The sequence below is a fragment of the Triticum urartu genome, chromosome 6, assembly GCF_003073215.2.
Source record: "Triticum urartu cultivar G1812 chromosome 6, Tu2.1, whole genome shotgun sequence".
NCBI classification, from domain to species: Eukaryota; Viridiplantae; Streptophyta; class Magnoliopsida; order Poales; family Poaceae; genus Triticum; species Triticum urartu.
This window is the reverse complement of record NC_053027.1, coordinates 29,957,198-29,972,449: the sequence shown is the minus strand read 5'-3', so window position 1 is coordinate 29,972,449 and position 15,252 is coordinate 29,957,198. Positions and strand designations below refer to the sequence as shown.

Genomic DNA, 15,252 nt, shown 5'->3' with positions numbered 1-15,252 from the left:
GGCTCTTTCTCTCACCGCCGGCCGGTGTGCATGCCATGCCTGCCCTGAAGAACATGGACATCATTTTGAATTTGTACAATCTTCCTTTATCTTATTTTCTTTGCCGGAAAATGAGCGCAATCTTATCTTATGCCAAGTGGTGATGAAGGTAAAGCCTCTTTCTCTTCATGTCCTATATAAACCAAGCTGGGAAGGACACAGGCAACGACCTACATACACACAAGAAGAAACAATATGAGCACTGTGTCGATCAGCAAGTCCCCGTCGGTGTTAGTCGCACCATCGGAGGCGACGGTCAACGGCGGCGACATCATTCTCTCGTCTTATGACAAGATGTTTGGTGGTAGATCAGTTACGGTGTTCTTCATCTTCGAGTATCCAATCCAAGATCCCATCGAGACGATCAGAAGGGGATTGTCCCAAGCACTTGTCCACTACTACCCTATCGCCGGCCGCCTTGCTGCCGGGGCCGCAGCCGGCGAGTTCGTCATCAGATGCACCGGAGAGGGGGTGTCCTTCGTTGCGGCGTCTGCCAACTGCGCCATCAAGGACGTCCGAGAGTTTTGTGACTCGTCGCTGCAAGAGGAGCTCGCCGTCTTGTACGCGGACGAGGGTTTCAGCTACTCTGAGCCATTGATGCTGATGCAAGTGACCGTCTTCTATTGCGGCGGGTTCGTCATTGGGGTGACGTTGAACCATTCCGTTTGTGATGGCATCGGGATGGCGCAGTTCATGCAGGCGATGGGAGAGCTCGCCCGCGGGCTACCGTCGCCGTCAGTCATCCCGGTGAGGTCCAAGGATTCGTTCGTGTTGGACTTGCCTCCATTTTCCACAAACTTTGTTCGCTTTCTGGGCACCCTCCAGCCCTCTCCAATGGAGTTCCTGGACATTACTGTGCCATCAAGCTTAATCAACCGCATCAAACGCACGTATACCATGAATTACGGGCAGCCATGCTCCGTGTTCGAGGCAGTTGCCGCAGTTCTGTGGCGGTGCCGAACCCGTGCAATCATGTCCGATCCGGCGGCCTTCGCCGTTCTTACATTCCCAGCAAACGCGCGAAAGCATGCGGTTGCCAGGAAGGGCTTCTACGGCAACTGCGTCACCGCACAGCTGGTCACGGCGACGAGTGGCGCGGTGGCGAACGGCGACCTCATGGAGCTAGTGAAGATGATCCAGCATGCCAAGGATCGGGTGCCCGGCAAGACGGAGATCGACGAGCTGCGGCAGTTGGATGGGTACAATCTTTTCCTCATGTCGTGTTGGCGAAACCTCGGCATGGAGGAGATTGACTTTGGCTTTGGACCGCCGGCGAGATTGATGGAGTACACGCAGGTAAGGACGAAGCTGCCGAGCTGCGCGACGTGCGTCCCTTGCAAGGACGAGTACAACGTGCAGTCCTGGTGCGTGAAGGAGGAGCACGCCGACGCTTTCCTCCAAGAATTAGCTCAAATCCACCTCACGTATAATCCGCTTTCAGTTTCATCCAAGCTTTGATTTTCTTTCGGATGCATGGAGGGATCGTTACTTGAATTTATTTGCTTGCTATATACTACTACTAGCGTTCTGCGTTGCCTCTGCTTTCTTCTTCTGATTTAGTAATATGTATCTTTTTTTTCAAAGCATTTTACAAGATATGTTACAATTCAGGGGGGCTGACTTTGACTCAATGGAAGTATGCTTTGGATCTTTTACACCGTGTGAGGGTTTTGGCTCAGGTGCAGGGGTCACAGCACGGATTAATATGCAGGGCCAATAATGGAGTGACACATGTCCCGATGGGACCAACTTTTTTATTTCTCTTTATATATTTTTTCTAGCAGTTTCCTAATTCTCAATCTTCTTCGTTCTTCTTCTAGACTAGAGACCATGAATCCGATCGAGGCCAAGGCGGCGGCGGCGCGAGGCTGAGGTGATGGTGTGGGCGGCCAAGGCGGGGCCGCGGAGGACGACATCGCGAAGCTGAGGGGCGCGCAGCGATTAGACTTCAGTCAAAAAAATGTCTTCACGCAGCGTGGGGAGCTTCATTTGTGTGGCGGCCGGCGGCGACGGCCTCGTCGTCAATGGGATGACAGCTAGCTACTCTCTCGAGGAAGCACCCTAGTATTACAAACGTTGATTTCATAGGACGTGAAGGTTCGTGGTCTCTACCCTTATTAATGGTGGAGTAGAAGATTGAGAACCAGGAAACTGGTAGAATAAAAAGAGAGAAATAAAAAGGCTTTATTAGTTGGTCCCACCAGGACACGTGTCACTTGATTATTGACCCTACATATTAATCCGTGCTGTGACCCCTGCACCTGAGCCAAACCCGCCGTGTGAGTATGGAGAATTTTAAGCCCACTTCCACACCGTTGTCTACATCAGATCAGCTTGCACGAGTGTCTAGACAACCCCTTAGTACCGTGGATTCTTTCGGTATCGCAGTGTTGTTGGTGGACTGCAGTATTTGACACTCACTCGTCCGAATATTTTGTTTGCAGTGAATAAGGTGTTGGAAATATGCCCTAGAGGCAATAATAAATTAGTTATTATTATATTTCCTTGTTCATGATAATCGTTTATTATCCATGCTATAATTGTATTGATAGGAAACTCAGATACATGTGTGGATACATAGACAACACCATGTCCCTAGTAAGCCTCTAGTTGACTAGCTCGTTGATCAATAGATGGTTACAGTTTCCTGACCATGGACATTGGATGTCATTGATAACGAGATCACATCATTAGGAGAATGATGTGATGGACAAGACCCAATCCTAAGCATAGCACTAGATCGTGTAGTTCGTATGCTAAAGCTTTTCTAATGTCAAGTATCATTTTCTTAGACCATGAGATTGTGCAACTCCCGGATACCGTAGGAGTGCTTTGGGTGTACCAAACGTCACAACGTAACTGGGTGGCTATAAAGGTACACTACGGGTATCCCCGAAAGTGTCTGTTGGGTTGGCACGAATCGAGACTGGGATTTGTCACTCCGTGTAAACGGAGAGGTATCTCTGGGCCCACTCGGTAGGACATCATCATAATGTGCACAATGTGATCAAGGAGTTGATCACGGGATGATGTGTTACGGAACGAGTAAAGAGACTTGCCGGTAACGAGATTGAACAAAGTATAGGGATACCGACGATCGAATCTCGGGCAAGTACAATACCGCTAGACAAAGGGAATTGTATACGGGATTGATTAAGTCCTTGACATCGTGGTTCATTCGATGAGATCATCGTGGAACATGTGGGAGCCAACATGGGTATCCAGATCCCGCTGTTGGTTATTGACCGGAGAACGTCCCGGTCATGTCTGCATGTCTCCCGAACCCGTAGGGTCTACACACTTAAGGTTCGATGATGCTAGGGTTATAAAGAAAGTTTGTATGTGATTACCGAATGTTGTTCGGAGTCCCGGATGAGATCCCGGACGTCACGGGGAGTTCCGGAGGTAAAGATTTATATATGGGAAGTCCTGTTTTGGTCACCGGAAAAGTTTCGGGGTTTATCGGTAACGTACCGGGACCACCGGGAGGGTCCCGGGGGTCCACCAAGTGGGGCCACCAGTCCCGGAGGCTTGCGTGGGCCAAGAGTGGTGAGGGACCAGCCCCTGAATGGGCTGGTGCGCCTCCCACAAGGCCCAAGGCGCAGCAAAGGAGGAGAAGGGGAAACCCTAGGCTTAGATGGGCCCTAAGGCCCACCCTAGGGGGCGCCCCCCTTCTCCCCCTCTTGGCCGCCTCCCCTTTCCCATCTAGGGCTGCCCCCCCCCTAGGGGTGGGAACCATAGAGGGGGCGCACCCTCCTCCCTCTCCCGTATATATAGTGAGGCCTGGGGCTGCCCATAACACACGCGATCTGATCTCTGCCTGTTGGTGCAGCCCTCCCTCTCTTTCTCCTCATATCTTGCGGTGCTTGGCGAAGCCCTGCAGGATTGCCACGCTCCTCCATCACCACCACGCCGTTGTGCTGCTGTTGGATGGAGTCTTCCTCAATCTCTCCCTCTCTCCTTGCTGGATCAAGACGTGGGAGACGTCACCGGACTGTACGTGTGTTGAACGCGGAGGTGCCGTCCGTTCGGCACTTGGTCATCGGTGATTTGGATCACGACGAGTACGACTCCATCAACCCCGTTCACTTGAACGCTTCCGCTTAGCGATCTACAAGGGTATGTAGATCCACTCCTCCCTCGTTGCTAGATGACTCCATAGATTGATCTTGGTGACACGTAGGAAAATTTTGAATTATTGCTACGTTCCCCAACATAAGGTATGTCAGTTCCTTTCACAACCCACTGATGTTCATTGGGAAGCGGGCAAGCGTATTCTGCACTATGTAAAAGGAACATTACACACAGGACTAAAGTTTCGGAAAGCTGCCTCCACAAGCATTAGCATTTTTACTGATGCAGATTGGGCAGGGTGCCCTGATGATCGCCGATCCACAGGAGGCTTTGCCAACTTTGTTGGTCTGAATCTCATTTTCTGGAGTTCTAAGAAACAGCCGACAGTGTCGCGATCCAGTACCGAGGCCGAGTACAAGGCATTGGCAAATGGAGCTGTTGAAGCCATTTGGTTAGAGTCACTGCTAAATGAGCTTGGTGTTTCACGGCAGCGAGTCCCTGTTCTATGGTGTGATAATTTAGGAGCTACATACCTGACTGCCAACCCAGTTTTCCATGCACGCACCAAGCACATTGTGATCGATTTCCATTTTGTGCATGAGCGTGTTGCTTCTGGAGCGCTTGAGGTCAGGTTTATTTCTTCAAATGATCAGCTGGCTGATGTGTTCACTAAACCAGCCACTCGACAGATGCTAGACCATTTTAGTACCAATCTAAACCTTGTACAGAGTAGAAGTTTAGATTGAGGGAGGGTGTAAAATAGGTCTAGCGTGACATGTACATGTATTTTGTACGTATCTAATTGTATGTGCTGATCATTATATATTGAAGGACATGGAGAGGCTTTGCCCTACGGGAAACCCTAAACCTATTCTTCTAACTCTTCTTTGGATTCATTTAAGGGTTTTTAGTTAAGTGCCTTTGCCAAATTTTATTCGAGCCATATTTCTGCGATTTAGTTGAAATATTTGAGCATGGCTATGGCAGTTTTTTTTCTCTTCTAGAGGTTTGAAATAAGAAATTATAACATGTGTAATTCTTTTAGATTCCTTGACTCAAAAGATTCATGTGCTATGAATAACACATTATCGACCTTTTTGAAAGAGGTTTAGAAACATAAGTACTTTCAAACATTTGTTTTTTCGAAGTGGGAGAAAAGATAAAAAAATATTTATAATAATTTTTTGTTTCAAAAAACTTTAGGGTTTTGACAATACCATATGTTTTCAGGTTTTTAAAAAGAAGAAATATTTTAGGGTTTCGACAAAATCATAAGCTTAGGATTTCAAAAAAAATAGTTCTAGGGTTTTGTAAACAAGTGAAACGATTTTGGGATAAAACTCACTTGCAATGATTTCATAATCTAGGGGGCATCTTATTGAGTTTTAATTGGATGCAAACCAAAGTAGTTGGTTAAACTAGTCGGATCCAAAAGGAAGCAACTATCTCAAATTTAAGAAGGAAATCACTCATTTCAAACAACTGATTTCACTCATTTCAAAAACTACTTGTACTCGTTTCAATTGGAAGACATGTTCCAGTTGTCGTGTCTCAAAGGGACCAAGAGTTCTGCTCTTCTAGAACCGTTGTGGTTCTGGCTGAGGCAAGTGTGTTAAATTCATCTAACATATAAAGCCTTCTAGAGTGGTAGTCACTACGAAGGCCTCGAGCGCACGGTACCACGCGAAGGAAAAAAGACCACCGCACCGTGCCCGCGTGTGGGGTTGCAGCGCACCACGCGAGCAGAAAAAACACCGCACCGTGCGAGGTAGAAAACGGCATCGCGCCCCTCGCTCCTCCCTCCCTCGTCCGCCCCGAGCCACACGCACACCCAATCCCCTCCCCTCCAACCCTAGCCGCCCCCTCCCCTCCCTCTCCACGGCGCCGCCGCCTCCTCCCCTTCTGCCCTGCTCTCCACCGTGCCGCCTCTTCCTCCTCTTCAATGCCCTCTCCAGCGGCGGCAAAGAACGGCGGTGCTCGATCCGATCTGCTGAAGAGAAAAGATGAGAGAGGGAGAGAGACAAGGAATGAGAGGAGGGAGAAAGATAGAGGAAAGAGGAGAGCGAGGTGTGATGGCGGATGAGAGAGGGTGACCGGAAGGAGCGTGACGACCTGCAGACAAAGGGCGGTGGCGGCGCCGCTCGATTTGATCTGCGGGATAGAGAAGATGAGAGGGAGAGAGAGAAGGAAGAACATGAGAGGAGGGAGAAAGAGAGAGGAAAGAGGAGAGGGGGTCGACGGCCGACAGCAGAGGACCACCGGAAGGAGTGCCGCTGGCTCGTCGTCTTCCACACCGCACTATAGCAGAGCTACCTCTGTACAACCCACACGCACGCAGGTTCGTCCTCCTTCCTTTCTGCTATTACCCTATTTTTTGCCTTTTGATTTCCCTGGTTCGTTGATAATGCGATTTTAATTTTTTGATTTATGTGTGCATATCGGATGAAGAATACAAGAGGAAGACTAAGAACAAGGTGAGCTCTCTCTCCCCCTAATCTGCCTAGATTGCAAGTATACATGTGCATACTTAATTACTATTTAGCTGTTCTATTGCGTTCTTAGTTCTTTCTTTTTTTAGCCATGCATTTCTTCTGTCTATAAGAGTACACCATTCTTCGATTGATCACTCTTGGATGATTCCTTTTGTTTGAGGAACTCAAATTTTCAGTTGCAAGCATGCAGTTTGGCCAATGATGCAGGGTGATCTGGTTGTTCTGTTGGAGCTGAAAGTTTGGACGGGTACTGAATAGTGTGAATTACATCTGTAAATAACAACATGAGGATCAGGGATGCAAGCGGCTGGATTCCAAAACTACCCCCCCCCCCCCCCCCACCCCCCATGTTTTGCTCGATAAATCAAGTTTTTTTTTTTTGCAATGCTCAATGGCCTGAATGTACGAAATGAGACAATTCACACCCTTGATTTCATAGCAGGTCTCATGGTTCAGTAGCAAGTATCGTTAATCTAACTACCTTCTCCAAAATGTCATTTTTCAATTGATTTTAGTTCCCTTTTGTATTCAGTTTTTAAATTGGTTTCAACTGTCTTTTGGCACTCAAATGTGATTAAGTGCAGTAACATGTAGCATTTAGTTTATTTGGTTGACAGTTTATAACCTCAGCAAGGAGCACGTGACATTGATGCCATCACTGAGCTCAAGATGGTGCCTTGCAATGGTGATATCTCTTCCCTGCCTCTTATCATCTCCTTAATTTTTTTGTACTGTACATGTTGGGTTCAGACAATGATGGTTGTAATCCATGATTTAATTTTCAAAGTAAGAGAAGGAAGCTATGGGTCTGGAGAAGATGATGGTTTCTTAAATTGTTTATTGGCTTGGTGCTATCATATACTAATATGAAGAATAATCATTCCATGCTTTGATCTTAAAAATCAAATGAGGAACCAATGGGTTTGGACAATAATGATGGGGTTTAATTTTTTTCTAGGTGTAGATTGCTAATATGAACGATTATAATTAGTGTGACTGGTTTATAGTTATATATAACTGAACAGTTAAAAATATTCTCTATACAATGAAATTGAGCTCATAAAATTTTATTTATCCTGTGCATTTTCTGCTGCAGATCATTGCACTTCTCTTCCATACATCAGTGCCACTTCCAAAGCGGAGTGCCTCCTAGAGGATAGTCTCTATTATCAGAAGGGTGAGTGTCCAGTTTGCTCTGCATAATACAACGAAGCCTTCAGTGTTGGAGGGGTAGGGATCATTCTGATATTAGTTCTCTTTTTTGTTGTGGTAGTTTCCTTTTTTCGTACTTCTTCAGTTAATTACCTTTTAGTCTTGGAATGCGTAATCACACCTTTTTTTCATACTTCTTCAGTTAATTACCTTCTGCTACATCTGCTTCCAAATAAAAACATGTCAGAAATGCTTATGCTGTCAGAAACATGCTACTGAATACATTTTTTCCATTGTAGGATTTGCACGATAATGGGATGTATGTGTTTTTCTTTTGGAACTCTGGCACTGCCATGTACTATAACATATGATTACTGTTTTGTTGATCAGGAACACACTTTCGAAATAATAACATTATAGGAAGAAGAAGCTGAACTGGAATATGTGTCTTCTCTTCCTGAAAGTTTCCTTAAATGATTCAGTGCCCCATGAAATTAATCTGGACTGAAATTACATATTTTTATTAGGTGAAGCAGCACAGAAGACAAAGAAGGCATATTGTGCGAGAGCGGCGATGGCATGGACGAGCTTGCCTGCTCCCGGTTCGGGTACCAATGGGACAGCGACACGTTCTACCTTGCACTAAATGCGATCGTATAGAGACACGATGGATATGCCCAATCCTACAGTGGCATACGGAGCCAGCTTCGTGTGAGATGACGGTGGGTTAGCAGTCCATCATGCACATGTTCCGTTGGTACAAATCTCTTCTCGCGGTACACAGCGACTACCATCAGTTGCGGCCTGGCGCGCAAACGTCGTCTTCCTAATAAACAGATAAGGGTGCACAACATTGTGGATCCAACCTTGCCGGCGACGCTGAGAAAAAAAGGCAAATCTATCCATTCGGGCACCGCACGAGGCGAGAAGCTCGGAGCTATGGTGATGGCGGCGGCGGGAGGCGACGGATTCGAGTTCCTAGCAGATCCGGTTCACAGGTATGTTTTGCTGCAACCCCTTTTTATTTCCGGTGTCGGCCGCTGTAACTATATAGGAAGCTTATTAGTGTGCTTGCATCTTTTCCACAGGTTTCCCTTGCTGGATCTCGCCGCCGGCGGCTCTTTACTGCGCAGTGAAGCCAAGCAAGCTGTGGTACACACGCCCGCCGAATCCAGCATTTGTGATGTGGGCGATGCGGCGCCGACACCTGACAGTACAACTATATTTGAACATCGCTTGCAATGGGATGGCCCTGTCGACGCCGAACTCAGAGCAATCGATGGGCAAGGACGATCCTCAGCCGCCTGGCTGGACCAAGAGGTATACGGATGTGGCACTGTATTTGTAGTTCGAGCATACCTTAAATTTGAGTGAACTATATAATATTTTTATTCTCTGAACCATATTGATCTATGTTGTGGTTCGCGGTAAACATGGCAGGCAATCATAGTTTAAGTGCAATTTTTTTGTATTTTCTGAATATACTTATTGAAACACGTTTCTCAATTACATATTTCTAAATTATGCAGGGTGCGTGTTGGGCATGCACCTGATGAACGTCCCCCATGTGCTGGCAGAATGAGTGCCTTGAAAAAACATTTAGAAGATATGTAGTTCCTGCGGTAGGAAGCCACTTTAATTCACTTGGAGAAGCATATGTCTATTACAATCTGTATTCTAGGGACACTGGGTTTGGAATAACGTACGGCAAGAGCAGGCTTAATGTTGAAAGGATAAATGCATGCAGGAGATACTATGTGGCTGCTCCTGCTCGGTAAGCGCTGTTTTCAATGGACCATCACATACCAAATTGGCCGGTGTATCGGACATAACATTTAGCGTCAATGAAAAGAGAAATGAATAAGTTTGACACACTGTTGTACATGCAACTTCTTTTTGATAGGGAAGCAAGTGAGAACTATGAAGAGAGACGTACAAAGATAGTAAGTTTTTGAAATAACATATGTTGTTCCTATATCCTCACTTCCTGCTGTTGTATCATGAAACTAATGCGTCCTCTATACTTGCAGCTAGCCCCCGTAATGAAAATGAACACACCACTGGAGTTGCATGCTAGCGATATGTACACACGAGCCATGTTTGAAAAGTTTGGCGAAATTATGTATGAAGCAGGGCAGTACAAAGTAGAGGAGGTCAGTAAAGGGAAAATCTATTTCGTGCGACGATACCATCCAGAGAAACATGAAAAGTGGTGCGGGGTGTGTACAAAGTGGAAGTTGTTGAGGAAGGGAGGGAACTGATATGTGAGTGTGCTAATTTCGAGCACACATTCTTGCTCTGCTGCCATGCAGTTAAGGTAACAAAGATTTCATTCTGATGATAACACATTCCTTGCAAGAACTATTTCTTTTTTGTTAAATGAGACAATTAAGAATACCAGCTATGGGTTTTGTAGGTCCTTGATTTCCTCGGCATATACCAGATACCAGCAAAACATATTCTGAAACGTTGGACAAAGGATGCAAGAGATGTATTGTCAACCCACTTAAGGATGCAAGAGATGTATTGTCAACCCACTTATCACACCTTCAGAAGGATAGCATTTCAGTGAATTCAATAACCTTTAGGCACTCAAATCTTCACACACATGCACTCGAAGTGGTGAGGCTGGAGACGCAAATACAGAGGCCTATGACTATGAGTGTGCAATGGACATCTTGAAGATAGCAATGGATAAACTGACACCGATAGCCGCCATGCGAGATGGAATGTGATTGCATTGGAAGACAAAATTCAGCCAAACAAGGGATGTCTACACCTGATTCAGGCGGGGGCTCTGTTAGCCATGTGTCTTCCAGCTCTAGATCGACTGCCCTTGCAGTCAGCGATGAGCACTACCTGCATCTTCAGTTCTTGCAATCTGATGATCATGTCGCTGGCGGCAGTGCTCCAGGGCATGCGGCTTTCGTGCAGGTCGGTGATTGAGGTACGTGCCACTCTTGTTTTGACTGCCCTTCCCCTTGCTCATTTGCAACCCAAAGGGTACAGATCTATAAACTATCCACTCCTGAATGCAGGATACCGTGTACGGGAGGGCTGATGGTGTATCGATGGCAGATGAAGGTTGCGAAGATGAGTCACAAGTCCAGTCCCGTTCTTCAACCGTGGAAGAGGTGGGTACCTATGATCCAGAAAATCAGAGCTACGCCGGCGGTGATAACTGGTCCGAGACAGGAAGCTACTCCGAGTTAAGGACCAAGGTTGCTGATGGATCCATCAGCGGCGTCGATGGTGAGAGACGCGCAGCAAAGCGAGCAAGAGTTGAGGACTGATGTGTTCCGAAGATGCTTAAAGCTGTTACCCTTAGTAACCGCTGAACTCAGCGGTGAAATCCTAGACTAAAAAAGGTGTTTGTGTTAAGATTAGTGGCGTACAAGTTTGCGCCAGTGTGTTGCGGTGGGTTCAATGTCGATCTAGGAGTCCTGGTAGGTTTGTGTGGAAAAAATAAAAGGAGGTTAGGTTTTGGTTTGTCGAAATCCACGTATGTTGATTGGATTATGTTTTCATGTGTGGTGTCTGCCCCCAATGACTGGTCAACTCATGCTCGTTTGCAACTTTGGTACATCGAACATATAAATCGTCGTAGACTACCCGCCGTTCTGAGGGCGTTGCGCGCGCCAGACATTTTTGACCGCCCGATAAAGTTACAACAGTGAAATTTTGTCTGGTGGCGGCTGGTCAACTGTCCGCTAATTTTCACATTCGCTGCCGCTTCAAGGGAGTATGAAGGGTGGGGTCGTCAGCCTGTAGGGTCAGCAAACTGAGGGTGGGTTTATTTGAGGACTACGTGAATGAATGGATGAGGGTGGGCTGTTCCCGATTGACAAGGGCGAGAGAGCGGCTTGAAGAGCCACGACCAATCCTTTCCCAAAAACATAGCGCAAAAGGGACCAATCATATAAGCAGAGTATTCCGATTGAGTAATGCTACAGATATAGACACATTCTATATACATTTTGATGTTTTAGCTTCCATAATGAGAGCAAGTTACAAGACCAGATGCGGTCTTATGTTTGAGAGTTTTGTAAATTTCTTAGTCGGTGGATCTGACTAATGCATATATATTTGTGAGAGGTATTATTCATGTGTCAATTTTGTAATTCGAGTAGGCTGAAACTAATGGTTTCAGATGGTCTGCGTATTAACTTTGATCAGAACCTGTATCTAAAGAAACTGAGTAGAGGGTCGCCTTTTATGATGGAATTTGCAGCAGGTGTGATCCCTTGCTCGTGCTCTCTGCTTGTCCTCATGCTAGAGACCTACCCTTTGCTTGTCGCCCTACATTTTATTCAGAGCGGTGTCAAGACTCATCTCCGGCGCCTACATGGCGGGCAGAGGGCCTAAGCTCTAGATGAGCTCCTCTTCACCCTGCAAGTGTTGTGTTACTCTGCTATTTTTATTATCTCAACATTTCTAATTTTATGAGTCCGAGATTACTTGAATGATTCGTGGGAATTGGAATGTGGGGATAAGATTTTTTCTAAAGAAAAACCCAGTATCAACATGTTATATCGAGGGCCTTGAAACCTAATGGTGTCGCAAGATGTCTTTTTTTTTTACCTTTTCATTTTTGTTGGGAGAAAGGCGATGCTCTTTCTTGGGCAAAAGGATGGTAATCTCTCACAGATACTTTGTTATGTCTTATACAATAATATGCTGACAAATCACATGCTGAATAACCTTTATCCTCATCTGTAGTATTTTAGGACACACTTTTCTAAGAACAGCCTCTTCCCACACATGGATGCTGATCATGGTGAGCTGCCAATAAGCACTGGAGACACGGAACTACCAGTGTCACATCCCGTTTTATAAAGGGTGTTGACAACAGGGCTACTATCACTAAAAACTGGAGCAGCTTTTTTGTAAGGCAAAGATGAAGAAAGGCCATGCCTATGCCTTCGCCTTCAAGTGCACATCAAAGGGGTTGCACATGATTGTCTATCCTATCCTATATAAGCAGATCGCAAAAGCCCTTTGCTTTATAACTCAATATTAGTATAAGCACCTACCAAGACTTCTATATTTAGCATCCTTTTGGATCGTATGTAAGCCACCTAAGATCATCCTGTACGTATGACTATTGGTTGTTTGCTGGTAAGACCATCATGAAGTGTGCTTTTGGGGCAGCAGTGCAGAAAGAAATATCTTCTTGTGTCTGTTGGATGTTTTTCCCTCTGTTGCAGATCAGCACTAGGTTCTCTTAAAACACTATGTATCAGCACTAAGTTTCTATTTGCTTATGATCTAATCAGTGTTCAATTTTTTATGTCTTTAGACTAATCCTACTACAACTTGCTTTGTCAAACCAATGTATGCTATTATCAGTAATCTCATTACTTCCTTTTCATCTGTCATGATACCATATAATGAGATAAAAGTATATCCCTTAAACTAGCACATACACATGGTTTGAAGACTCGTCTGACCGATGCTTTTTGCGCCATTGGCGCAATGAGTCATGCCGGCTTTCGAGTATATTCGTCGCCCACGCAAAGCAAGCTCAATCCGAAAGTTCAAAGGCAAGAAAATCCATATAAAGCCTGGAAAGTACATTCTCCATGATAAGGGCTACATTACTCTTCTCATTCCAACAACTCTCGCAACAACTACTAAACGATATAACTTTATATAATTTAACATAGGTGAGCCTTGCATCCACTACTTAGATGAGTTTAGTCACCACATTGTGTGGGGCAACACAGTTACGCTCTACAACCATAATGTTTGTAGACTGCGAAAGATCATCTGCAGCACCACCACGCCTGATCGCTACTATGTGTGCCACATGACAGAGACATTTGCAACACACGGCAAAAGAATGGTAATCCTTTGTAGTTGCTCTGTCCTATTCATACAATAACTAACCTTTACTGTTATTTTCAGTACGTTAGCATTCCCTTTTCTACTGGTTCCCTTTTCCCACACATGTATGTTGACCATGGTGAACTGCCAATCACTACTGGAGATAGAACTACCGCTGTCACAACACGCTTTATCAAGGGTGTTGACAAAAGGGCCACCATCACTAAAGGTTGGAGCGACTTATTCCGTGAGGCACAAATGAAAAAAGGCAAGCATATGCTTTCAGCTTCAAATGCACTTCCAAGGGACCGCGCCTGATCGTCTACTCAATATAAGCAAGTTGCAAGAGCTCCTTGTTATATAACTTAATATTAGTATAAATGCCTATCAAAACTTCTATGTTTATCATACTTTTGGATCTTATGTAATCCCCTAAGACCATCTTGTGCATTTAACTATCGGTAATTTGCTGCTTAGACTGCCGTGTAGTATTCTTTTAAGACAGCCATGATAAAAGAGATATATGCTCACTCTTTCACTACTTGGCTTACACTCGGCCTTTGCGCCATTGGCGCAACGGGTCATCTAGTAGTTTTAAATAGCCAGCTATAGCTCCGTTATAGCCCGCTATAGCCTTTTCAGCAGGGTGCCGTTAAATGGTCGCCTTCAAAAATAGCCCTCTATAGTCCGATATAGCTGATTTGCAGGCCCGACGCTATTTTTCATAGCCCGCTATTTAAAACATTGATTAAATTTCATCCTATGTGACTCCCGAGTTTGGAAAGCTTAGCTTCACGTGTGGCACCATAGTTATAAATGCACCTATGGGAAGTTTTTAAACACTTTTCAAGAAGATCGATAAATACTCTGAAAATTTTAATATAAGAAAGCAAGATATGAATCATAAAAGTACTAGCTACATGTGCAGGAATTTGAAATCAGGTCATGTTTCCCGGGTCTTGAGTGAAGGCACGATATGCAAGGAGCTACATGTTGTAAGGTCTGAATCTCACCCGAAAAAAAGAAGTCTGAATCTGAATCCAAAATTTTCAATCGAGATTATGATAGGAACAGAAGACTTTGCTGGGGCTAGGCTACGACTTGGATTGGATCCAATCCAATCGAGTCTGCAGTTCTACATTTAAAAGTGTAACTAATGAGGGCATCTACAGCTGGCGCAGCCACTAATTAACTCCGTAGCAGGTACGACTATACATAACGTCCACTTGGTCACATCGATCGTGAATCCACACAAAGGGAAGGGAACCAATTCAGCATGGCAAAAGTCCATTTTAAAATTTTAAAAACAAACCCCGACGTCGAAATCCCGATCGATTGCACCATGAACTATGCAATCCCTGTGTAAATCAAACCCTGTCATCGTTAGAGGCATAAAAATGCTGACGTAGCAAATGTCAATGGGAATTCGTCTAGCTAGTGGGACAGCCCGCTTTAAATAAATTTCGTACAAAAACAAAAATTCCAAAGGGTGCACACCCTGCTACCCACTGGACCGGTTCGCAATAGCTTCTTTTAAAAAAAAACAAAAAAGTTACACGCAAGGTGACACAAGACCCCTTGTTACTGATGGAAGCAACAAACCACCAGGACACCACATGCGTTGTGTTCACTTGCTTCCTTTTTTCTTCTTTTCTTTTTTCTTTTCTTT

At 45.2% G+C, this 15,252-nt stretch overlaps 1 protein-coding gene and 1 long non-coding RNA gene across 15 annotated transcripts; both read left to right on the top strand.

The window, feature by feature from the left end:
* Positions 1-229: 229 nt before the first annotated feature.
* On the top strand, positions 230-2,208 carry LOC125515919 (acyl transferase 15-like). Its single transcript, XM_048681404.1, has one exon. It carries the CDS (start codon positions 235-237, stop codon positions 1,495-1,497), a length of 1,263 nt encoding a protein of 420 aa, XP_048537361.1. The 5' UTR covers positions 230-234; the 3' UTR covers positions 1,498-2,208.
* Positions 2,209-5,931: 3,723 nt separating this feature from the next.
* On the top strand, positions 5,932-11,368 carry LOC125512355. 14 transcript variants are annotated; one of them, XR_007285330.1, is made up of 11 exons: positions 5,932-6,451; positions 6,562-7,290; positions 7,702-7,782; positions 8,285-8,755; positions 8,846-9,077; positions 9,287-9,379; positions 9,505-9,531; positions 9,661-9,700; positions 9,788-10,074; positions 10,174-10,704; positions 10,796-11,368. It is a non-coding gene; the product is annotated as an uncharacterized LOC125512355 (long non-coding RNA). The 14 variants fall into 14 exon arrangements; XR_007285322.1 differs by having other exon boundaries at positions 6,562-6,587; positions 7,223-7,290; positions 9,287-9,700; XR_007285319.1 differs by having other exon boundaries at positions 6,562-6,587; positions 7,207-7,290; positions 9,287-9,700.
* The last annotated feature ends 3,884 nt before the right edge of the window (positions 11,369-15,252 follow it).

Bases quoted from the DNA above. Each gene is read 5' to 3' on its own strand.
- LOC125515919 (XM_048681404.1), top strand. From the start codon at position 235: ATGAGCACTGTGTCGATCAGCAAGTCCCCGTCGGTGTTAGTCGCACCA.